The sequence below is a fragment of the Pantherophis guttatus genome, chromosome 17 (genome assembly GCF_059756535.1).
Source record: "Pantherophis guttatus breed Tessera chromosome 17, ASM5975653v1, whole genome shotgun sequence".
Taxonomy (NCBI): domain Eukaryota; kingdom Metazoa; phylum Chordata; class Lepidosauria; order Squamata; family Colubridae; genus Pantherophis; species Pantherophis guttatus.
The window spans coordinates 3,606,468-3,631,339 of NC_142079.1; the positions used below are offsets into that span (position 1 = coordinate 3,606,468).

Below are 24,872 nucleotides of genomic sequence, written 5' to 3' on the forward strand. Positions count from 1 at the left end.
GATTCATGGAAACAAGGAATACCGAATACATATTCTGTAGAAGTATAACCGCTCAGAGCTGAAGAAGCTTCTTGGATGAGAAGCGAAACGTCTTCAAAAGAAAAAAACCAGACAGTCCAGTTGCCTCTTGGAAAAAAAAAAAAGGGACAACCATGACTGAGAATCTCCACAAACATCTGTATTCTGTTGTGTGAACCCAGTCAAGAGCTGCTTAAAGGTAAAAGTTCCCCTCGCACATATATGCTAGTCGTTCCTGACTCTAGGGGGCGGTGCTCATCTCCGTTTCAAAGACGTCAAAGCCGAAGACGTCTCCGTGGTCATGTGGCCGGCATGACTCAACGCCAAAGGCGCACGGAACGCTGTTCCCTTCCCACCAAAGCTGGTCCCTATTTTTCTACTTGCATTTTTTCTTTACATGCTTTCGAACTGCTAGGTTGGCAGAAGCTGGGACAAGGAACGGGAGCTCACCCCTTTACGCACCAGGGATTCGAACCACTGAACTGCCGACCTTTCGATCGACAAGCTCAGCATCTTAGCCACTGAGCCACCGCATCCCTTTCAGAGTTGCTTACGCACTAACAATTGAGCACAATCCCTGTTTAGCTGTGGCGAGCGAAGAAGCTGCTGCTGGGGCAAGCATTCTGGGGAAAGGTGTCAAAATTGAATCCAGCCAAGTCATGAGTTTGAACCCGTGAAGTTCGTGAGTGGCCTCTACTCAGAAATGGGCCTGCTTGGTCCAAGGTCAAATGTCCACCGATTTGGAGCCACGGGCTTTTGGCCAAACGCATCACTCAATGGGGAGAATTCCAGGAAGGAACGTGGATTTAATTGAGCGACCTCCTTGCCCAAAAGCTCCCTCTTTCCTCATACCGAGATGTAGACTTGCATTTCAGAGACAAAACAAAGCAAAATTAAGAGACGGATCGTTTTACAAGATTAGCAGCAGGTTGGCCTTTTGAACATAGCAAAAATGCTCTTTTTAAGTTTCTCGGGCTTGTTTGGGGGCAGCGGGTTGAGGAAGGAACCGCCTAAGCCTGCAGACTGCCCGAGAGAGATTAGAAGCAGACTTCCAAAAATGAGCGACGTTATCCGATGTTCGACGCATGACTGAACAAATTTTTGAGCGGTGCCTTTGAAAAAGCCGGTCGGTATTAATTCTCTTATTTGAAAATCGTTTCAAGGTAGGGAGCCAAACAAATCATTGAAGAGACTAAGGTTAGAATAGAATAGAATAACAAGAGTTGGAAGGGACCTTGGAGGTCTTCTAGTCCAACCCCCTGCTTAGGCAGGAAACCCTACACCACTTCGGACAAATGGTTATCCAACCTCTTCTTAAAAACTTCCAGTGTTGGAGCTTTCACAACTTCTGGAGGCAAGTTCTTCCACTGATTAATTGTTCTAACTGTCAGGAAATTTCTCCTTAGTTCTAGGTTGCTTCTCTCCTCGATTAGTTTCCACCTGTTGCTTCTTGTTCTACTCTCAGGTGCTTGACTCCCTCTTCTTTGGGGCAGCCCCTGAGATATTGGAACACTGCTCTCATATCTCCCCTAGTCCTTCTTTTCATTAAACTAGACATCCCCAGTTCCTGCAACCGTTCTTCATATGTTTTAGCCTCCAGTCCCCAAATTATCTTCCTTGCTCTTCTCTGCACTCTTTCTAGAGTCTCTACATCTTTTTTACATTGTGGCGACCAAAACTGGATGCAATATTCCAAGGGTGGCCTTATCAAGATATTATAAAGTGGTATCAACACTTCACATGATCTTGATTCTATCCGTTTATGCAGCCTAGAACTGTGTTGGCTTTTTTGGCAGCTGCTGCACACGGCTGGCTCATATCTAAATGGTTGTCCACTAGGACTCCAAGATCCCTCTCACAGTTACTACTATTGAGCAAGGTACCACCATACTGTACCTGTGCATTTTGTTTTTCTTGCCTAAATGCAGAACCTTACTTTTTTCACTATTGAATTTCATTTTGTTAGATTGCTCCTTTAGTTCAGGGAGTGATATCCAAATATTCAGTCTCGCTGAACTGATTATTCCGCATTCCGCTGAGCGATATGTTGGGGTTTTTTTTAACGATAGATGGGTTTAATTTTCATCAGGATATTCCAGAAGGTGTACAAAATCCTTATTAAACTAAGCAAATATTCACTGGGCCAATGTATTCCAGGCAAGAAGCTGCCTTCCACGATTCAGCATAGATAGATACATTAAAAAACAAAAAATGTAATTATGCTCTTTTTAAAATCATCTTGAAATAGGGAGCCAAACAAATAATTGAAAAAGAGTCAGGTAAGAGACTTTAATTCAGTGAGGGATATCCAAATATTCAGTTTCACTGAACTAAGTAAGCAGTCATGCTACAGTATTAAGCTGCAGGGTTTTGGGTGTTGTTGTTTTTTTAACGGTGGCTGGAGTTTAATTTTTATTAGAAGATTCCAGAAGGTGTACAAAAATACCTATTAAACCGAGCAAACATTTGCTGTGCCAACCTATTCCAGATGAGAAGCCAGCTTTCGGGGATCAGTACAGATAATTACGTTCTACTTGGTGTGACAGCTCAGATTTACACTAACCCAGAGGTGGGATTCAGCCGTTTCGGATCAGTTTGAGCAAACCGGTTGTTAAAATTCTGCCCAGTTTGGTGAACTGGCTAATCGCACCACTGGCTGGCCCCACCCCTGCCTGTTTTGGGGCTGATTTTTGGCCCAAAACACAGTCGAAAACAACCCAAAAAATGGCCCCCAAAGGCCTGAAAACGGCTGAAAATGCACCAAAAACGGCCCGAAAAACAGTTAAAACCTGCTTTAATTTCATTTTCATTTTCAGCACAGCCTAATGATTAGCACACACACAAAAAATCTGCCTCCCAGCAATTTGCCTGCTTACGTGGCAATAGGCAATGGCAATCCCTGCAGTTTGAAACAGCTGAGGATCGGGAAGCCGATCCAACCAGCAATCAACTGCTTGTGCTAATCAGGCTGTGCTGAAGCTGAAACGGGCTGCTTGCTGCTTGTTGCAAGGCGGTTATTTGCTGGGAGGCAGAGGCCAAAGGGTGGGGGGCAGCAGGTGGGCGGGGCTACATTCGGTGTATGAGACACACCCAAATTTTCACCCTCTTTTAGGGGAGGAAAAAGTGCGTCTTATACGCCGAAAAATACGGTAATGCATCTAGTATCTTTCTGATAGATGAGGGGAGATGCTCCCCCTCCCGTAGCCTTTCGCCCTTGTCTCCCCCATCCTGTGAACTAACCAATCATCTTTTGGAGTAGGGAGCCATTGCCTTTTCCAAACAGCACACACAGATCCAAGATCTTGGGGATGTCGAATAAGAAGTTATTGTAAAGGACTTCTCCGAATACCGATGGTGTAATGAAATGATCCTGCAGGAGAGAGGGAAGGGGGGGGGGAGAAGGAAGGGAAGAGAGAGATTGGAAGACGTTTATTGACAGCTGCCAAAACGGTCTCTATTGTAGCGATCGGTGCAGGACAATGTCTGTTCAACAGAAGAGAATATCTGCAGCTCAAGGTTGAACTGTGGGGTCCTTGGCGCTCTCTGAACCTGGTGGTTTTCTTTCCAGACATTTCATTACCAAACTAGGTAACATCATCAGTGCAATGTTTTGCATTTGGAACAGATTTCTTTTCAGGTGGGGAGGGGGAGTAGAACTCCTTAGCATCAGAGGGCTGTTTGGAAAGTGAAACAGTATTTGCTGTGTGAGCAAGAAGGAGACAGGAAGGAGTCTGGCCGTGGCTTAGCTCAAGTGTTCTGTATTAAAGCTGCTTCCCGCTGTGAAAGTAAAACTGAAAGTGAAACTCCTCTCCTCTGCTTGTGTTTTGCATCTGGAACAGATTTCTTTTCAGGTGGGGAGGGGGAGTAGAACTCCTTAGCATCAGAGCGTGTTAATAATAATATAGGAAATACTAATGCTCTGATGGTCATTTCGAAAAATCCTTTCTTAGTGAGCACCTAGAAGCCAAGAGGAACATATGTGGCAAATTTCAAGTTTGTAGGCTTTACAGTTATGGAGATTTCGTGATTACAGCGTGAGTGGTTTTCGCTTTTATATACACTGCTCAAAAAAATAAAGGGAACACAAGCAGAAGACATCCGAGATCTGAATGAATGAAATAGCCTTATTAAATACTTTGTTCGTTACGTACAGTAGTTTTGGGTTCCCTTTAGTTGTTTGAGCAGTGTATAAGCTATTTCATTCATTCAGATCTCGGATGTCTTCTGCTTGTGTTCCCTTTATTTTTTTGAGCAGTATGTATATATATATAGATTTGTATTTTTATTAGAAGATACGTTATGAAGGAAATTAAGAGTTACACAAGGTAGAATTGTTCAATGTATATAGTTTGTGGAAGGACGTTGCACAGAAATATTTGTACCCAGACGACACACCGCTTAAGGACAGATGAAATGTTTATATCTATCTATCTATCTATCTATCTATCTATCTATCTATCTATCTATCTATCTATCATCTATCTATCTATTTATCTATCTATCTCTATCTATCTATCTATCTATCTATCTATCTATCTATCTATCTATCTATCAAATGGAAAATGAATAAAAAACTTTATAAAAAAACAGAAAGAAAGAAAGCTGCATTTACTTTGGATTCCTTGTGGGTAGACATGCGGAGGAAGGTTAGGAAAACGCTCCGATGGAGACGCTTCTCCAGGTCTTTCACCTCAGCAGGGAGGTCCGTCCTGGTGTCGAACTTGCGGGGGGCGTAGCGCAGGTACGAATCCAGGCATTTCTGAAGCGACTCGTCAAAAATGACCTGTGGGGGAGAAAGCAAAGGTTTCCAGGGAATTTGGTTCAGGGAGAAGAAAAACAACAACTGGCCAAGTGAGGTTTCCATCTTGAATCTCCCTTCGTGTATGCTTCCTGATTAATTGACTGGCGGGGGTGGGGGGGAATTGCCAGGCCACCCCATCAGAGGTCTTCTCTCTTCCATTCTTTCAACCACTGAGAAACTTCACTGGAACCTTTGTCAAAAGGCTGCTAAACTATCCTAAACAGGGGATCCTGGGTGCTGTCAGAGTTGGCTTGTTTTCTCACAGACGTTTCATTACCAAACCGGGTAACGTCATCAGTGCTAGAAGGGAGGGGGGCAGAGAGGAGGGGGAGGAGGAGAAGGAAGATGATGACTGTGGGGACTTTGGTGCTCTCTGAGCTTGGGGGTTTTCTCGCAGACGTTTCATTACCAAACTGGGTAACGTCATCAATGCTAGAAGGGAGTGGGGTTTGTGGAGGAGGAGGAGGAGGAGGAGGAGGAGGAGGAGGAGGAGGAGGAGGAGGAGGAGAAATGCAGGTAGAAAAATAGGGACCACCTTTGGTGGGAAGGTAACAGCGTTCCATGCGCCTTTGGCGTTGAGTCATGCCAGCCACATGACCACGGAGACGTCTTCGGACAGCGCTGGCTCTTCGGCTTTGAAACGGAGATGAGCACCGCCCCCTAGAGTCGGGAACGACTAGCACCTATGTGCGAGGGGAACCTTTTACCTTTTACCTTTATTGTTCTACCTGAAAATCCTCTTTTCTTTCCACCTTTTCTCATTGACAACAACGACAAAAACAGTACCTGGCACCAGAATTTATCATGAGGCAGAGCCAGGAGCCAATCCAGATCCCCCGCGATAAATCTGGCTCGTTCGGAAAACTCCTCCACCAGGGCTGGATCTTCGGTGCTCGGGAGAGGCTTGTACACCACAAAAGAGCGGTCGGTTTTGTTTCGGGGATGCTGAAAAAGACAAAATGGGGTAGTGGGTGGGTGGGAAGGCAAGAGACAAAACAGTAGTCCTTGCTCTTGCTTTCTCCGGCGATCTTGGAGAGCTTATCCGCCAAGGACCAATTTGCATGTTTGCAGGAAAATTTGGCCGGCCAGCAAATTGGTGTTTGGTCTTTTTGAGATGCTGGCATGCCTGCCTTTCAGCTTCATCCCAAAGGATCTTCTGATTAGCATTTTAAGGTGACAATTTAATAGAGTTGGAAGGGACCTTGTAGGTCATCTAGTCCAACCCCCCGCCCAAGCAGGAGATCCCACACCATTTCTGGCGGATGGCAGTCCAGTCTCTTCTTGAAAGCCTCCAGGGATGAAGCTCCCACAACTTCCGAAGGCAACTTCTGTTCCATGGGTTGATTGTTCTCACTGTCTGGAAATTCCTCCTTATTTCCAGGTTGAATCTCTCCTTGATCAGTTTCCATCCATTGTTCCTTGTCTGGCCTTCAGGTGCTTTGGAGAATAGCTTGACCCCCTCCTCTGTGGGTGGGTGGGGAGGAAGAGGTGGGGGGGGAGGCTTGCCTTACAATATTTTGAGAAGCCTTTTAAATTAGGGAGATTCTACTTTTCTCTTTCCTCCTGCTCTGCTGTGTTCCCAAAATACAGGCAGTCCTCAACTTACAACGGTTTGCTTAGTGACCATTCGAAGGTAGAATGGCACTGAAAAAAAAGGGACTTAACGACCGCTTTTCATACTTATGATCGTTGTAACGATCCGGTGATTTAAAATTTCAGACCCTTGGCAACTGACTCAGATTTATGACGGTAGCAGCGTCCAGGGGTCGTGTGATCTCCAGACAAGCGGAGTCAATAGGGAAGCCGGATTCACTTAACGACCACGGTGAGAAAGGCTGTAATATGGGGCAAAACTCCCTTAAACAAATGTCTCATTTAACAACAGAAATGTTGGGATCAATTGTGGCCGTAAATCGAGGACTACCTATGTTTATATCCAGGAATGCCGCAACTCAGCTCAAACCCGAGAACCGAAGACTCATCTTCCACGCTGGTTAACCAGCTGGCAGCGGAGACTATATAAATCCCTGTCCCTAGAAATACAGATGTCTATTTGTCCCTATATTTTTTAACTTCACGCAGTGGCTTCTGCTCAAATGGTTTTGGCAGCTCCCCCAATTTATGGCAGTCTCCTTTCTGAAGCCTCGGAGAGAGTCAACAGACGGTAATTGCCATTTAAAATCAATGGGCTTCTTCAGTCTGCAGCCTGATAAACAACTTCGGCGAGACACTGAAGTGTTTTCCAGGTTTGTGAGCAGGACTTCACTTTTTCCTGCGCCTCATCCAGCACAAATGTACATCGGGAGGATGTAGAGAGGAGGATGCTTTGCAGTTTGTCTTGTCCTGTTTTTAAAAAAGCCATGGCTAAGGAGGAGCAAAGTGGATATTTATTTCACAGAATAACAAGAGTTGGAAGGGATCTTGGAGGTTCTCTAGCCTGACCCCCTGCTCGAGCAGGAGATTCTATACCGTTTCAGACAAATGGTTGCACAATCTCTTCTTAAAAACCTCCAGTGATGGAGCACCCACAACTTCTGGTGGCAAGTTGTTCCAATGGTTAATTGTTCTCACTGTCAAGAAATTTCTCCTTAGTTCTAAGTTGCTTCTCTCCTTGATTAGTTTCCACCCGTTGCTTCTTGTCCTGCCTTCAGGTGCTTTGGAGAATAGCTTGATTGCCTCTTCTTTGGGGCAGCCCCTGAGATATTGGAAGACTGCTATCACTAGTCTTTTTTCCCCACTAGATTAGACTAGACTAGACAAACAGACAAAGGCAGATCATAGAGAGGCTTTAATCGCAAAGAGGCCCATAGAAGCCACCGAACGGCTGAGCAACGGCTTTTAAACTCCGCTTACCAGCGCTGGTAAAGTTTTGATCTTCCCAGTCAGTGAATCTTTTTCCGTAAACTGGAGTTCATCCAGAGGCAAAGCTGGCATGGCTCCGGGCTCTTTTCGCCTGAAAAGACATATACACACACACAAGGTTCACATCAGGAAGCGCTTCAGGAATTCACAACCCAAAACCCAGGTCGATCCCGGTAAAGGAACCACGCCTAGAGACTCCAAACTGTTTTTGTACAAACTAAGAATGTGAGAGAAAAATAAAATTCTCAAGGAGTTTTGGCACGAATCTTAGAGCGGAAGGTCAACCATCACAGTAGAGCAAAGCAGAGCAAAATAGAGCATAGTATAGTATAGTATTAGTATACCGTGTTTCCCCGAAAATAAGACCCTGTCTTATATTTTTTTGAACCCTGAAATAAGCGCTTGGCCTTATTGCCATGTGCTCAAAAGCCCGATTGGGCTTATTATCAGGGGATGTCTTATTTTGGGGAGAATCAGGGTAGTATAGCATAGCTTGTATTGTATTGTATTGTATTGTATTGTATTGTATTGTATTGTATTGTATTGTATTAGTATAGTAGTGTGTGTGTATATGTCTGTGTGTGTGTGTGTATATTGTTTTTTTATTTGTAGGTTTATATGTACATTACTGTTCTAGCCAGGGTTTTTCCTACGTAAATCAAGATATTTGTATTGCCATAGTTGGGTGACATCTTAAATCACCACTTTCCAGGCTTTATCAGACATTTTGTGTTGTCTGCTGTGTACACATCATACATGTGTACACATCATACATCTTACATACATTACATACACACACACACACATATAGTGTTTTTCTGTCAAAGCACCTGGTCTACCCCAATATGGGAGGGAGCATCCTGCTTCCCTTTCGCCTTTCAGTTCCAATCCAGCAGACCAGGTGCTTCGACAGAAAAACACTTAATCTCTCCCCTGGCTCAAGTTGGTAAAGGGAGCATACTTGTGGCTCAGAGGTTAATACAACTGCCTAATAAGCAGGCAGCCCAAATTCAAATCTGAGTAAGGGTATGGCTAGCTGATGAGAGTTAAATAGCTTGAAATAGATCTACACTATTCTCTCTTTATTTCTGTATCAGCAAATATAAATTTGGTATATATATAGAGAGAGAAACAGAGAGAAAGAGAGAGAGACAGACAGACAGACAGTATAGCAGTATTTCTCAATCATGGCAGTTTGAAGATGTGTGGACTTCAACTCCCAGAATGACCATCTCCCCCACTTACAACCGTTCCAGCATCCCCGTGGTTGCATGATTTACATTCGGATGCTTGACAACTGACTCACATTTATGACCGTTGCTGTGTCGCAGGGATCACGCGATCCCCTTTTGAGCCCTTCCGGCAAGACAAGACAAGAAAACGGGAAAGCCAGATTCACTTAAGAACCGTGTGACTAATTTAACAACAACAGGGATTCACTTAACAAACGTGGCAAGAAAAGTCGTAAAATGAGGACCCAGATTGTTGGGGGGCAAGAGGCTGATTCTGTAAACTGCTTAGAGAGGGCTGTAAAAGCACTATGAAGTGGTAGATAAGTCTAAGTGCTATTGCCACTGCCATTGCTAAAATGGGGCAAAACTCAACCAATTTCTCACTTAGCGACAAATTCTCGTCTCCATTGTGGTCGTAACTTGATGTACAACCCCCATTAAGTGACTTTTGCCCCATTTTACGACTTGTCTTGCCACCGTGGTTAAGTGAATCACAGCAGTTGTTGAATTACGACCACAACTGAGCCCAGAATTCATGTCGCGCAGGGAGACATTTGTTAAGCGACGTTTTGCTCCGTTTTACAACTCTTCTTGCCACCTTTGTCAAGTGAACCGCTGGAGTTGTCACATGGTTTCTTAAGTGAACCCGGCTCTCCCCATTGGCTTTGCTGGTCAAGAAGGTCGCAAAAGGGGATCGCGTGACCCCGGGACACGTCGTAAATGTGAGTCAGCTGCCAAGCCTCTGAATGTTGACCGTGGGGATGCTCCAAACGTCATAACTGTGGGGAAAAAAAAAAAACAGTAATGAGTCACATTTTTCAGTGCCGTTGAAACTTGGAACGGTCGCCGTAAATCGAGGACTACCTGTATCTGGATTGACCTTTATATCCAAGGCAAAAAGTCGTCTCTCAGTCCAGGTTTTGCTCTGTGTTGCCCTGGGTGGCTCGGCTTCAGAGGAAGATGGGTACTGTAGTCCCTTCCTTCATTCATGGGAACTGTAGTCCTAGGAAGCCCTCCCCTCCTCTAACTGCCCTTCAAAAGTTCATAATTTCATAATCCCCCCTCCCTCCCCAGAGGAGCAGAGCGAGTAAACCACGTCACCTTCTCCAACAGGATTCCGCTACACAACAACCCTGCAAGGAGGACGAAGGAAGCGCCAGCTGGCATTCACCCCCCCACACCTCCGCCCGTTAGCCCCGCCCGGACCACGCCCTCTCCCGTAGCCAACCAATCCCCTTCCTGAGCCGTGACGTCACCGCGCAGGCTCAGCCACGTCACGTCACAGCAGGCCCCGCCCAACATCCGGGTCTTTTGCCTCCAGCCTCCTCTACCTACTCCAGGCCAAGTCCGGAGTCATGGAAGCCCGGCCCGGGAGAGAGACAAGGACACGCTGGCCGCCCCACCGAGGCCCTCCGGAGCCCTTTAGTTTTTTTTCCGCCGGTTCTCTTTTCTTCCCGCCGGGGCACTCGAGAAACACCTCGCAATTACCTGGCAACCCGCCTCGGTGATAAAGTCCTATCGGTCTCTCACTTCCGGTGCTGGGAAAAACAGTTCCGGGTCGAGAAGGCCGTCAGTCCGTTCCGAGGCGACCCCGGTTGCTTAGTTACGGGGGGAGCTTTTTTTTCTGTCCTATTTTATGATGTTATAGTTGTTTTTATTTTTTTATTAATATTAACATTAATATTTATATTATTATATTTATATTTATTTTTATTGTTTATTATGAACTTTTATTCATTCAATATGAAATTCAGTCAACTGAACATTCAAAAATGTATCACAAATACCATTGACTGGTGCTAATGGTTGATATAGGTTGCTATTATTTTTTATTATTATTATTTATATTATATTATATTATATTATATTATATTATATTATATTATATTATATTATATTATATTATATTATTATTATATTATTATTATTATTACTAAAATGGTATATGTTTTCCTGCTTGAGCTACTAGATGCAGTAGTACATAATATAATATTTTATCTTGTATGTTGTATATTGTATGTAGATGTACATTTATATGGACAGATAGATCGATCTACATACAACATCCATGTAGGTAAATATACAAATACATGCAGATACAGGATTACTAATTATATAATAAATAGCATTCTCCATTAGTTGAGCTACGTCAAACCATCTTTCCAAATAATCTCCTCTTCCTTTGCAAGTAGGCAAAACAATGAGATAAAAAAACAAAGTTACAGAGGAAATAAAAAAACAATGTTTCTGTCTCCCATATTTAAAATACACTTTGTGACTAAAGAGTCCCCAAACCAGAAAGTCAGGTTCACTCATTTCAACACTTTATTTATCTTTGGGCAGCATCAAGAGCAAATTCACCACAGGAATTGTACGTGTTGGAGTTTTATGCGCCTTCTCCTTTTAAGAACATCTCTGGCTAAACTTGCTCACTCTGCTGGCTTGGTTTTTCTTTAATTCAAGCTGCTTGCTAGACATTTCTAATTACAATTTCCCCATTTCCAATTTCCCATCTAATTATCTCAAGTCATATGGATACCAATGTGGAGATGGCTGGTTTAATTTTCAATTTCAAGTAATCATCTAGTACTGAAGCTCCATATTCTCCAAGCTAAGCTGGCTGGGTGGCTTCTTCACCATTTTTATACCCTCCCGACATAAAACACATATACAATGGGAAAACAAAGTTTTCCGGATGGATTAAAGTAATAATGAAAACAGTAAAGCTAATTCACCACAAGATGCTTAAACTAGTCTTAATCCTAAAGTTGCAAATCTAGTGACTGCCTTAATACCGGTACCTACTCATTAACTTTGAACTTCAATTAGTTTTTCTGAGATTTACCTGCAAACCCATCCCACTTGGCTATTTTATGATACAGTGTAATGTGTGCACTTTAAAACATAATTTAACCAAGTGTGATGTGGAAATCCTAATTTTGTCTCACTTGAATAGAAAAGGGGAAAAAAGTAATGAATAGTACAAGAAAACTTATTTTTAGTACTTCAGCATGGAGCAGGCTCTCGCTGAATGCAAAACTATAAAATGTATTATGCCATGAAGAATCAAAAAGACAAGTTTTTCTGCTCCTCTGAAGATTTATTGGTAGAGAAGATTGTGTCGCAAGTTAAACCTTAGTATATTAGAAAAAAGGATGAGTGTAAGTTCCCCTATTGTTTGATATCCCAAAGACGCTTTTCCAAAAGGCAACTGGACTTTTCTTAGTTGCTTTTTTGAAAATATTTTGCTTCTTATCCAAGAAGCTTCTTCAGTTCTATTGTTGGCTATTTTGCATTCTGGACTTTGTCAAGAACATTAGTGTGCCTAAACTCGGGAAAGGACTGGTTGGTTGATTTGCCTCCCACTTTAAAAAATGGGATCATTACTACCTTAAGGATACCTCTATCACATCTTCTAAATAATTTGATTCTCGCTTAATTCTCACTTTTAGACAACATTGAACAGACAAGCCTTGATTGATTTCTTGATTGATCTGCTATTGTCACTGGTGTAGTTTCTTGTATCAGTCTATTGTACAAAAACGCAAACATGATGGAGATTGTAGGGCATAAAACTGACCCTTGACCTTCTGTTATTTTATTATTTTTCAGGTTCCTAAAAGGCTGCCCTCTCAGAACTTACTAACTTCAGCGGGAGGTCTGGAATTCGAAAATGGTGAGGACATTTTGAGCGTTGATGGTTTGTGGAGTGTGGGAAAGTTTTGAGAACTGAGGGCAGGGCACGTTGCCTTTTTGTATGTGTGTGTGTGTGAAAAGCAGACCACAATCATCCTCTCTCATCATTCTGTGCTCTAAGACAGCGGCCCCCAAAGTTTGGGTCACCAGAGACTGGTTCCATGGAGAGAGGTTTTTCCACAGATCGGAGGGGTCCTGGTTTCATTTGCTGCCTGCCTCCCTAGGATGGGACTTCGCTTGTTTGTGTGGACCAGTTTCTGGCATGGTCAAGTGCCAGTCCACAGACCGGGGGTTGGAGACCCCTGCTCTAAGACAAACATGGTGGTATGGGTGTCTCCTCAATCCCTATCTGCTTTCCTGATCTCTCTATATGAATTTCACACACCCTGTAGACTGATCATACTCATCTGTAGCATTGCTTTCTGCAAAGTGTGCAAACTAATAACTCTTGGCTGGAATTTTAAATGCAGTTGCTTGATCATTTTATGTTCCCATGACTTTTTGGTTACAGGTAAGTTGTATTTTTTACATAATGACCAGTGGATTCATTTAGCAACTCTGTTGTGTCTAGCTTTGTAATCAGTTTGTGCGATTTTGCTGCATTCACGTATTAAATGTGAAACAGTTTCGACTTCGTTGTTGCAAAGTCGGCAGTTTGGATTGTCGGTGGATTTTTGTATCTTTGCTTTCATGGCATTAGTTTGTAGTGCTTGTTCTTGAGCATTATGATGATGATGATGATGATGATGATGATGATGATGATGATGAAGAAGAAGAAGAAATACTAATAATTTGAACCCCAGTGTGGCTAGCTTGCCCCAAGAAATGGCACAGGACCATTATATAATTGTTCCAAAAGAACGCTTAACCAAATATTTTAGAAGAGAGATGTTCACGCATCTCATATTTGGGCATGAATGAGACTTGGCCAGAATTTTAATAGCGTTTAAATAAATGAACTTATAGACAACAGTGCAATTGATATAAAATCTCTTCTTGCAGACGGATAGTTTTGGGAAGTTTTTAGGGCACGACAAATGGCAACTCTTGAGTTTGTTAGCCACGCTCTGCAGCGAATGCTTCAGATAATGCCTCGATGGGGCAAGCTTGACAGATGTATGCCACCAGCCTTGGCTCTGTTTTAAGTGTTGGGAGAAACTTCCTGGCACAGCCGGCAACAGGGTACAAAGCGGCATTTTCCTTCCAAAGAATTGTCAAGAGCAGAAACACAGAATGGTAGATTTAAAGCCGGCATTATCTGCTAAAGAAAAGAGCCCCCCCCCATCCCCCTCCCAAAAAAACATTCAAACTTTCTAGGCCATTTCAAGTGTCAGAAGAGTCCGCAAGACCCATTTCCATAATTTTAAGATATAAACTTTATTTTCTGTCTGGTGCAGGAAGATGCTCAGTCTCTCCTGTTTCGGCCAACCTCGGCTGGAGTCAAAAGATGATCTCCGTTCCTGAATGCACAGAAGCCACCATGGAAGTTGGCTCGCTTCTCCTGTTCCTCTTACTTTTATTTTCAAGGGAAATGACAGAAAGAAACGCTGGCAGAGCAGAAGGGTTGTGAGTCATTGTGAGGCTTTGTCCCTTTTTTTTTTTTCTTCTCCTCCTTTCCACAAAGTAGGTCAGGGAACCTGGAAAGCATAAACAAGTCGAACTGTACATTTCAACTGGCAAGCGAGGTTATAAAACAACACATTCAACAATGGTGGGGGGACAAATTCCATGGAATTACAGAAGCTTTTCCATGGCTAGCCGGGCTTTTGCCAGCCGGGGTGGGGGAGTCTGGAGGGAAACCATTGGCCAAAGGCAAAGGTTGTTTTTGTTAAGGTTTCTTTTCCAGTGACCCCCAAGGGGAAGGAAATTAACAGTGCCGCAGCTTTAGGGCTGCATAGTTTGTTGGTCCTTTTTCATTACACAGGTATGTGTGGTGGAGGTGGGGGTTGCATTCTCTGGCATGCTCCTGGTTTTGCAATAAGGCTATACCAGTGGTGAAAGTTGTGTTTATGGGTGTATATATGAATCAGAGGTGGGTTTCAGCAGGTTCTGACCAGTTCTGGAGAACCGGTAGCGGAAATTTTGAGTAGTTCGGAGAACCGGCAAATACCACCTCTGACTGGCTCTGCCCCCATCTATTCTCTGCCTCCCGATTCCCAGCTGATAGGGAAGAAATGGGGATTTTGCAGTAACCTTCCCCTGTCACGCCCACCAAGCCACGCCCACAGAACCAGTAGTAAAAAAATTTGAAACCCACCACTGATATGAATACGTTCAAAAGAAAGCGATGGTAGGGAATATCCTGTGCAGCAAGAAGGGGTTCCAATATTTGAACACACAAAGAAGAGGGAGTCAAGCTATTCTCCAAAGCACCTGAAGGCAGGACAAGAAACAATGGATGGAAACTAACCAAGGAGAGAAGCAATTTAGAACTAAGGAGAAACTTCCTGACAGGGAGAACAATTAATCAGTGGAACTCCTTGCCTCCAGAAATTGTGAATGCTCCAACACTGGAAGTTTTTAAGAAGAGATTGGACAACCATTTGTCTGAAATGGTATAGAGCTTCCTGCCTGAGCAAGGGTTGGACTAGAAGACCTCCACGGTCCCTTCCAACTCTGTTATTCTATTGTCCTGGGGATCAATTGTACCACTTTGTATAGCCTACTATGATTCGTTTTAATTATAGAGAACGGACAGCAGAAAAAAGAACTAGTGATCCATGGAGTCTCCTATTTGAGTTTATTTTGGGGGGTTTTTTTTTCTTTGTAATTAATTATTTTTAACGATTACTTTTGTATTTTATTACTTTTATTTTTAATTTTTGTCAGATGATGGGCATGCTCATTTAAACTCGGTGGCTGACAATTGACCCCACTACCTCTGCTGGAAGTTGCTTCCAAGCTTCCACTAGTCTTTCTGCAAAGTCATACTTTCTCAACGTTAGTTTCGAATTATACTTGGGGTTTTTTTTGGCTTTAAAAACAATGACAATTTCAAAAAGCAGAGGGAACAAAGCACAAAAATACACACAACTCTGTGTAGTCCAGTACCATGAGTGCTTTGGGGTTAGCACATGAGCTACAAAAGATGGAATGGAATGGAGTAGACTAGAGAAGAATAGAATAGAATAGAATAGAATAGAATAGAATAGAATAGAATAGAATAGAATAGAATAGAATAGAATAGAATAGAATAGAATTAATGATCGTGCAGATTTAGTGAATAGTTTGACAGTGTTGAGGGAGTTATTTGTTTAGCAGAGTGATGGCATTCGGGAAAAAACTGTTCTTGTGCCTAGTGGACATATTCTCAAAATCCCAAATGTGCCAACCAGCAGATACAGTAGCTGAAAAGCCTTACTTTTAACTTGTGAAAGAGTTTCTTTTTTTTTTTTCTGAAGCCCCAATAGATACCACCCGATCCAGCAACCAGAACTTCCCTGTGCCTCGCAAACGGGAACCTTCCTTAAACTTGTTTTGTTTCCTATCCAGCATGGCCATATCTCTCTTTGCAGAAATGCTTTTAACAGAACCAGAACTTTTGGGTCTTTTGCTCCTCGCTCTGGGCTTTTTTTTTTTAAAGTGTTTTGAAATCTGTTCTTGCAATGATTTGAGTCATCTTTGTCAGTTTGTGCTTTCCTTCCTGTTTCTTCTCTTGTCTTCAGCCGCTTTCTAAAGAGCGGTGAATTTTAAGAGTTCCCAGGTTGCTCGTTGAATCCACACTTCAGGAAGGAGGGCAGGAAGGCTGAAAGAGCAAATTGGCTCCTATCTCGACTGCTCCTCGGACCTGAAAATATTCGCCTGATTGTGTTATGCAACAGACTTCTTTGACAATCGACAATTACTTCTATCTTGTAGACGGAGCATTGCAACCAGGAATATTTGGTGTCTTAAGAATAGGTGAAGTGGGCCATACAATCGCTAGAAAGATGAGTGGGAAGGCTGTGTTTGATTTTGGGGTTCAAATCCTCTATTAATGTTGCCCAAATGTATTTAGTGACAGAGCTGCCATCAGCAAGGTTCCCTCTTTGAGGGAGGTGGACAGTTCAGAAATGTAAAAACATAATTAAATAAAATTATGGTTGAGCTGGGCCAGTGGTGAAATCCAATTTTTTTTTACTACCAGTTCTGTGGGCATGGCTTGGTGGGCGTGGTGTGGCTTGGTGGGCGGGGCAGGGGAAGGATACTGCAAAATCCCCATTCCCTCCCCACTCCAGGGGAAGGATACTACAAAATCCCCATTCCCTCCCCATTCCTGGGGGAAAGATATTGCAAAATCTCCATTCCCACCCCACTCTGATGGTATTTGCCGGTTCTCCAAACTACTCAAAATTTCTGCTACCGGTTCTCCGAACTATTCAAAATGTCCACTACCAGTTCTCCAGAACCAGTTCTCCAGAACCTGCTGGATTTCACCCCTGAGCTGGGCCCGAAATTGTAAATATCGAAAGTTGTTTGTATCATTGGAAGCTCTGTTATTGTGTTTTTCTTTTAAGACAAAAAGTGTTAATGTATGAGTTGTTTTTTCTAAACTAAAACCTCAGTGTTCAGATTAAATTAAATAAGTGGGTTTTGGGTTGCAGTTTGGGCACTCGGTCGCTAAAAGATTCGCCATCACTGGTGTAGGACCTCTTGCTTCTGCAGGGAGTTGGCCTAGAAGACCTCTCAAGGTCCTTTCCAACTCTCGGTTATTCTGTAGGGTATCTTGGCTGTGATACTTTCTTGACCGAGGATACAAATCAGTGTTGGATATATAATTGGTAACGTACAGCTTATTTTGCTGGACTGTGGGATGTTTTGCGTATTTTTATTCCGTATTGTATATGATTGTCTTTGTGAACTGCTGGGAATCCTTTCACACCGCAGCAGTCTGTAAATGGGATTAACGAATAAATAAAGCCAACATTAACCATGCAGTATAACAGGGGATAAGTTCCATCTTGCTCTCATGCACATAACTTGGGAGTAAACACCAGCATTATTATTATTTTTTTCAATAAACCTTCAAAGGGAAACCAATTAGCAATCGAGTTAGGCATCAGATCAAAGAACAGGGACGGGCACTCCGTCAATCCAGGATAAAAAAAAAAAATGGTAAATGTCATGTCAATTTCAAGTTGTGTTCAAGCATGTCCATGCAGTCTTCTTGGCAATGATGCAGAAATATTGTCGTCTGAGGTGTTGTTTGGGCTTCCCAGTCCTACCCTGGTATTTTCCGGAGGGTTCCCATCAACTTCTAACCAGCTCTGATCCCGTTTAATATCTCATCATCAATGAGAATCCGGTTGATGTTGCAATCTGCCGAGATTCAAAATAGGATAGCCATAATTAAAAAAAAAAAAAAGCCTGGGAGAATAAAATGTTTATATAGATACCATGGATAAATCCAAGAAAAGAAAAGTTTCAGAAGAAAACAGAATGTTTAATTCAACTACATAGGCTAGTTTTGTGGCCGCTCAAGAAATCGTCAGGCACGGGAAGGGTTTTGTGGCTCCCGGTGTTTTCTTTTCTGTGGGAAACGGGTCCGAATGGCTCTTTGAGTGTTTAAGGTTGCAGACCCCTGTGCTAGTCGTTCCTGACTCTAGGGGGCGGTGCTCATCTCCGTTTCAAAGCCAAAGAGCCAGCGGTGTCTGAAGACGTCTCCGTGGTCATGTGGCTGGCATGACTAAACATCAGAGGCGCATGGAATGCTGTTCCCTTCCCACCAAAGGTGGTCCCTATTTTTCTACTTGCATTTTTTTTTACGTGCTTTCAAACTGCTAGGGTGGCAGAAGCTGGGACAAGTCACAGGAGCTCACCCCATTACGCAGCACTAGAATTCGAACGCCGAACTGCCAACCTTTCTGATCGACAAGCTCGGCATCTTAGCCACTGAGCCACCTTTACATGGCTCCGTATAGGTGGGCTTATTCTGCTCTCTTAGCATCCAGGGAACGGGAGAAAGGAGAATTCAGGAAAGGGACCTTCCTACGTACAGCATCCTCATCATCAAGAGGGCTAAGGTGAATGGTGTGCATGGCACACTGCCCGGCATGTTGAAGTATGAAGTTAAGTCCTTTCAAAATTGAAAAGATGGGGAAGTGATAACTATGAAGTCATCCACACCAAGGAGGATAACAGCTCCCACGGCTTACTTTCAGCTGCCTAAACTGATTTACCTGCCTACTCCATTGGTTCTGCAACTCAGGATATGTGTCACTTCCCCGGCTCCTCTTCCTTCCTTCCTTCCCTCCCGCACCTTCTTTCCAGACAGGCAGTCCTTGACTTTTACTTATTTAGGATAGAATAGAGCTGGAAGGAACCTTGGGGTTCTGAACTAGGCTTCCCCAGCAGCACCGAGTCCTCGTCCCGATAAACCCCTTTTATTTAATTGACAGTGAATTCCTCTCCAGCAAAGTCTTTCCTCTCCCGCAGTCTTTCAAGATTGTTCACAATTACCGACCTTTATCAGGCTTGGAGAGTGGCCAGGCCGATGTCTGCAATACTTGGCAAGAATGCGGGAATGAACTAATCGCCTCCTGCAAACTCCACTCCCCTTTCGCTCCTCTTTTATTCCCTCTGGGAGGAGCCATTCATCGTCCACCTGTGGCTTTACTCCTGAGTCGACCCTTGTTCTTTAGCTGTTTGTCTGGCAACTCTGTGCATGCGCACACCGGGAACAGGCTCCAGCTGTTCGTCTGCCCCACTGATGTCCGACTCCGAAGGCAGCTGATAAGTGGCATCCGGCCCTGGCCCCTTCTCTGCCTCCGACACAGAGCTCTCATCAGAGCCTTCCCCAGACTCCAGGACTGGCCCATGTTCCTCCCCAACCTCCTCACTGTCCGAATCTGCTGCCAGCTCCGCTGGCCACTGGCGGGCCACACCACTTGGAGGTCTTCTAGTCCAACCCCCTGCTTAGGCAGGAAACCCTACACCACTTCAGACAAAATGGTTATCCAACATCTTCTTAAAAACCTCCAGTGTTGGAGCATTCACAACTTCTGGAGACAAGTCGTTCCACTGGTTACTTGTTCTCATTATTAGGCAATTTCTCCTTTAGGTCTAGGTTGCTTCTCTCCTTGATCAGTTTCCATCCGTTGCTTGTTGTCCTGCCTCGGAGGGCAGGTTGACTCCCTCTTCTTCGTGGCAGCCCCCCAAATATTGGAAGACATGCTATCATGTCACCCCCGAGTCCTCCTGTTCATTAAATTAGACATCCCCAGTTCCAGCCACTGTTCTTTATATGTTTTAGCCAGGGGTGGGTTCTACGTTCTACTTACCTTTACTACCGGTTCACATCGCGCCCGCTTCTGCACATGCGCAGATCACCTATGATGACGTCTACGTCAGTGGGCGGAGCCTCCCGCTGGTTTTTACTACCGGTTCTTGCAAACCGGCCTGAACCTAATTAGCTTCCTAATCATCTTTGTTGCTCAACTATTGTGGAATTGATGAGAGGGACTTTACCTTAATCGACCTCAGTCCCAGGATCTTTCAAAAGAAGTTTTCCTTGACCTCCTAATCAGACCTTTGCAGTCGTGGTGCACCGTTAATTCATGGCCAGGATTTTGCACGAAGAAACCCCCTTTCTGGCTTTAAGGCGGCTGTCTTGTTTATTGCTGCAAAACCTACCTCTCCCTGATAAATCTTTCCGCCTTGACCCAGGCCATTTCAGGACTGCTTCCATAAATCAGATATCCTGAAGGGGGATCGTTTGTCCGGCTTAGCTGTGAGCTTGTCAAGAGCCGAAAGCAGAGCCAAGAATTCAGCTTGGAAAAAAACATGATCGGTCAGGAAGTCCCGGAGTCCGGCCAGAAAGCCTCTTTTGACAAGCCTTCCTTTCCAAGGGGCACCAATAGCCGGCCTGAACGAGTAGGGCGAGCCCAGTCTAAGGAATCGTATCGGAGGCGCAGCTCCGATAGCAGATGGAAAGACGCATTCCCATTTTGCATGGCTAGCCCTTGATTTTCAACCGCTCAAAACAGCATGAAAAAAAAGCGATTTAGGATTGTTTCGGTTTTTTTTTTCATTTTCATGTTTTTCCGCAAACAAGCGGAAATAGAACCGGCACAGAATGTACGATCGAAATTGAGTCCATTGTTATTTTTGTGTATACAAATCAATATTAGAATCATTACGTACAAACAGTAAATCGAAGCAAGGGAGAAAAATGGATACGTAAGAAACGATTACTGATGCGAAAATGTTGCAAAGAAGAAAATTGTAAAAATTTCTGGTTTTAAAAAAAAGTCTTTCATAATTTTTTTTTTTTAAAAAAAGAGACGCATTCTCATAGGCATGGCTAGTCCTTGATTTGCAACCGTTCCTTTAGTGACCGAAGTTAAAACAGCATGAAAAAAAAGTGACTTTCAAGAAGAGACTCGGACAGTGGCTTGACTTAAATGGTAGACGGTCTCTCCTGCTTGAGCAGGGGGGCTGGGCTAGATGACCTCCGAGGTCCCTTTCAGCTCTTCTCTTCTCTTCTCTTCTCTTCTCTTCTCTTCTCTTCTCTTCTCTTCTCTTCTCTTCTCTTCCCTTCCCTTCCCTTCCCTTCCTCTTCCTTCTGCTTGAGCAGGGAGCTGGACTAGATGACCTCCAAGGTCCCTTTCAGCTCTTCTCTTCTCTTCTCTTCTCTTCTCTTCTCTTCTCTTCTCTTCTCTTCCCTTCCCTTCCCTTCCCTTCCCTTCCCTTCCTCTTCCTTCTGCTTGAGCAGGGAGCTGGACTAGATGACCTCCAAGATCCCTTCCAGCTCTTCTCTTCCCTTCCCTTCCCTTCCCTTCCCACCTTCTCTTCTCTTCTCTTCTCTTCTCTTCTCTTCTCTTCTCTTCTCTTCTCTTTTCTTCTCTTTTCTTCCCTTCCTCTTCCCTTCCCTTCCCTTCCTCTTCCCTTCTGCTTGAGCAGGGGGCTGGACTAGATGACCTCCAAGGTCCCTTCCAGCTCTTCTCTTCTCTTCCCTTCCCTTCCCTTCCCTTCCCTTCCCTTCCTCTTCCTTCTGCTTGAGCAGGGAGCTGGACTAGATGACCTCCAAGGTCCCTTCCAGCTCTTCTCTTCCCTTCCCTTCCCTTCCCTTCCCTTCCCACCTTCTCTTCTCTTCTCTTCTCTTTTCTTCCCTTCCCTTCCCTTCCCTTCCCTTCCTCTTCCCTTCTGCTTGAGCAGGGGGCTGGACTAGATGACCTCCAAGGTCCCTTCCAGCTCTTCTCTTCTCTTCCCTTCCCTTCCCTTCCCTTCCCTTCCCTTCCCTTCCTCTTCCTTCTGCTTGAGCAGGGAGCTGGACTAGATGACCTCCAAGGTCCCTTCCAGCTCTTCCCTTCCCTTCCCTTCCCTTCCCTTCCCTTCCCTTCCCACCTTCTCTTCTCTTCTCTTCTCTTCTCTTCTCTTCTCTTCTCTTCTCTTCTCTTCTCTTCTCTTCTCTTCTCTTTTCTTCCCTTCCTCTTCCCTTCCCTTCCCTTCCTCTTCCCTTCTGCTTGAGCAGGGGGCTGGACGAAATGACCTCCAAGGTCCCTTCCAGCTCTTCTCTTCTCTCCCCCCCCTTCCCTTCCCTTCCTCTTCCCTTCTGCTTGAGTAGGGGGGCTGGACTAGATGACCTCCGAGGTCCCTTCCAGCTCTTCCCTTCCCTTCCCTTCCCTTCCCTTCCCTTCCCTTCCCTTCCCACCTTCTCTTCTCTTCTCTTCTCTTCTCTTCTCTTCTCTTCTCTTCTCTTCTCTTCTCTTCTCTTCTCTTTTCTTCCCTTCCTCTTCCCTTCCCTTCCCTTCCTCTTCCCTTCTGCTTGAGCAGGGGGCTGGACGAAATGACCTCCAAGGTCCCTTCCAGCTCTTCTCTTCTCTCCCCCCCCTTCCCTTCCCTTCCTCTTCCCTTCTGCTTGAGTAGGGGGGCTGGACTAGATGACCTCCGAGGTCCCTTCCAGCTCTTCCCTTCCCTTCCCTTCTGCTTGAGTAGGGGGGGCTGGACTAGATGACCTCCGAGGTCCCTTCCAGTTCTTCCCTTCCCTTCCCTCCCTCTTCCCTTCTGCTTGAGCAGGGGGCTGGACTAGATGACCTCCGAGGTCCCTTTCCCCGCTGTGTCCCTCTCTTCCGAACGCATCCAACTTCATAATACGGAATAGAGTCCCGAAGCAGGCCACGCCCACCCCACCTCCCCTCTTCCCCCCCCTCTGCGCTCCCATTCGCCAGGACGGGCCAGACGCGCCCCGCCCACCCGCTCGGCGGCCCCTCCCCTCCCCTGCGCTCGCGCTCCGCCCCTCGCCCGCCCCCGGCGTGTGGCCCCGGCCGCCATGTTGTTTGGCTTGTGAGGGAGGCGGAGGCTGGGCGGGCAGCGAGAAGAGCGGCCGCCGCCGCCGCCACCACCACCACGGCCGCCACGGAGGACCCGCAGGGGCTGCCTAGCCGTCGCCGGGACCGGAGGGCCGCCGCGCCATGGCCGGGAGTCGCCGACGACGCTGCCGGGTGAGCTTTACCGGGCCTGACGGCGGGGGGGGGGGGAGGGGAGGGGGGGTTGGTTGGGGAGGCCGCGCGGGCCTGCGATGGGGGGGGAGGGGAGGCTGGGGGGGGCGAGTCTGTGGTCTCTGGGAGGGAGAGGGATGCTGCGGGCAGAGGGGGTGGGTGGGGGGTGAGAAGGAGCCCTTTTGGCCCATTCAGGGGGATCTTAAATCACCCCCCCCCAGGTGGATGGGGGGGGAGGAGGAGGAGGATGGAGGAGGAAGAAGAAGAAGTCTGGTTCATTGACAGTAGAATAAGCTGTAGAGAAGACAATATAGAGAATAGAAGCGAATATAGAGAATAGAAGAGAATATAAAATACAATATAGAGAATAGAAGAGAATAGAGAGAGTAGAAGAGAATATAAAGAATAGAAGAGAAGAGAGAGAATGGAAGAGAATATAAAATACAATATAGAGAATGGAAGAGAATAGAAGAGAATAGAGAGAAGACAATATATAAGTCAATATAGAGAACAGAATATAGAATACAATATAGAGAATAAAATATAGAAGACAATATAGAGAATAGAAGAGAATAGAGAATACAATATAGAGAATAGAAGACAATATGGAGAATAGAGACTATAGAATACAATATAGAGAGAAGAATATAGACTATAGAATACAATATAGAGAACAGAAGAGAATAAAGAAAAGACTATATAAGTCAATATAGAGAACAGAGAATATAGAATACAATATAGAGAAGAGAATATAGACAACAATATAGAGAAGAGAAGAGAATACAGAATACAATATAGAGAATATAGACTATAGAAGACAATATAGAGAATAGAAGAGAATACAGAATAGAATATAGAGAATATAGGCTATAGAAGACAATATAGAGAATAGAAGAGAATACAGAAGACAAGATAGAGCAGTGGTCACCAACCGGTGGTCCATGGACCACTGGTGTTCCACCAGAAAATTTTGGTGGTCCGCAGAAAAATTATTTGCATATTTTATATTGCACTAAATACTATTGCTCTTTTTAAAAGATCCACATTAGTGGCCCACGGGATTTAAAATTATGAATTTTAGTGGTCCCTGAAGTCTGAAAGGTTGGCGACCCCTGATATAGAGAATAGAGTAGAATAGAATAAAAATAACTTTATTGTCCCTTTGAATGTACACTAATCGGCATACATTAAAATGAAATTTCGTTGCATACAGCTCTCAAAGGGTCAGCACCTCCAATGTACAGTACGTAACCATGACAGAATGAATACATACATAAATAAAACACAAAAATTATGCATATACCCACATATATTATTCTATGACACAGAGAAACAAGACTGTCTAGTTCGGATGTATATTGCAATACCAGGTGATGCATGAATTGAAGAGAAATGACTAGGGGGAAAAAATAACGAAATACCGCGAACTGCAGGTTGAAGTTGAGCGCTGGTGGAGAAAGAGCCCAATGGTTTGTATCAATAGTAATAGGAGCCCTTGGAGCAATACCCAAAAGGGCTGCCTAGATACAGGGAAATTTTGAACTTACTGGACCTGAATATTCTGACTTTGCCAAAACTACCTTAAATATTTAGACGTTACCTTAATAGCTCTTAGGTCCTTGGTTAGGACTTGAACTGTTAAGTTTTTGCCAGCCTCAGACTGTGAATCGGATTGAAGATTAAATATACTAATGATAATAATGATATATATTCAGTCGTTTACCTTAACAGCTCTTAGGTCCTTGAGACTTTAGGACTTGAACTGTTAAGTTTTTACCAGTCCTGGACTCTGAATCAAATTGAAGATTAGATCTTAATAGTAATAAAAGAAAAACATCACTTCTG

The 24,872-nt window shown here is 44.4% G+C and overlaps 2 protein-coding genes across 26 annotated transcripts in view; one reads left to right on the forward strand and one right to left on the reverse strand.

Annotated features, from left to right (window-relative positions):
• The window catches only part of ASCC2 (activating signal cointegrator 1 complex subunit 2), a 26,994-nt gene extending 16,520 nt beyond the window's left edge, over positions 1-10,474 (reverse strand). The window contains exons 1-5 of one of the 5 annotated variants that reach the window (XM_034426135.3): positions 10,402-10,474; positions 7,673-7,772; positions 5,606-5,764; positions 4,631-4,801; positions 3,259-3,388 (exon numbers count right to left, since the gene is read on the reverse strand). In XM_034426135.3, the coding sequence (XP_034282026.3) occupies positions 3,259-3,388; positions 4,631-4,801; positions 5,606-5,764; positions 7,673-7,753 (541 nt within the window). In that variant the 5' untranslated portion in view covers positions 7,754-7,772; positions 10,402-10,474. Of the gene's footprint in view, positions 1-3,258; positions 3,389-4,630; positions 4,802-5,605; positions 5,765-7,672; positions 7,773-9,777; positions 10,051-10,248 lie in introns of those variants that run through there. The other 4 variants (XM_087880484.1, XM_034426136.3, XM_034426138.3 and 1 more) reach the window with 4 other exon arrangements.
• The window catches only part of MTMR3 (myotubularin related protein 3), a 64,488-nt gene continuing 49,796 nt past the window's right edge, over positions 10,181-24,872 (forward strand). For 11 of the 21 annotated variants that reach the window (XM_087880481.1, XM_087880482.1, XM_087880483.1 and 8 more), the window contains exon 1: positions 22,829-23,030. The gene's annotated coding sequence lies outside the window, so the exon portion shown is untranslated. Of the gene's footprint in view, positions 10,516-12,525; positions 12,590-22,808; positions 23,031-24,872 lie in introns of those variants that run through there. The other 10 variants (XM_034426123.3, XM_034426127.3, XM_034426126.3 and 7 more) reach the window with 3 other exon arrangements.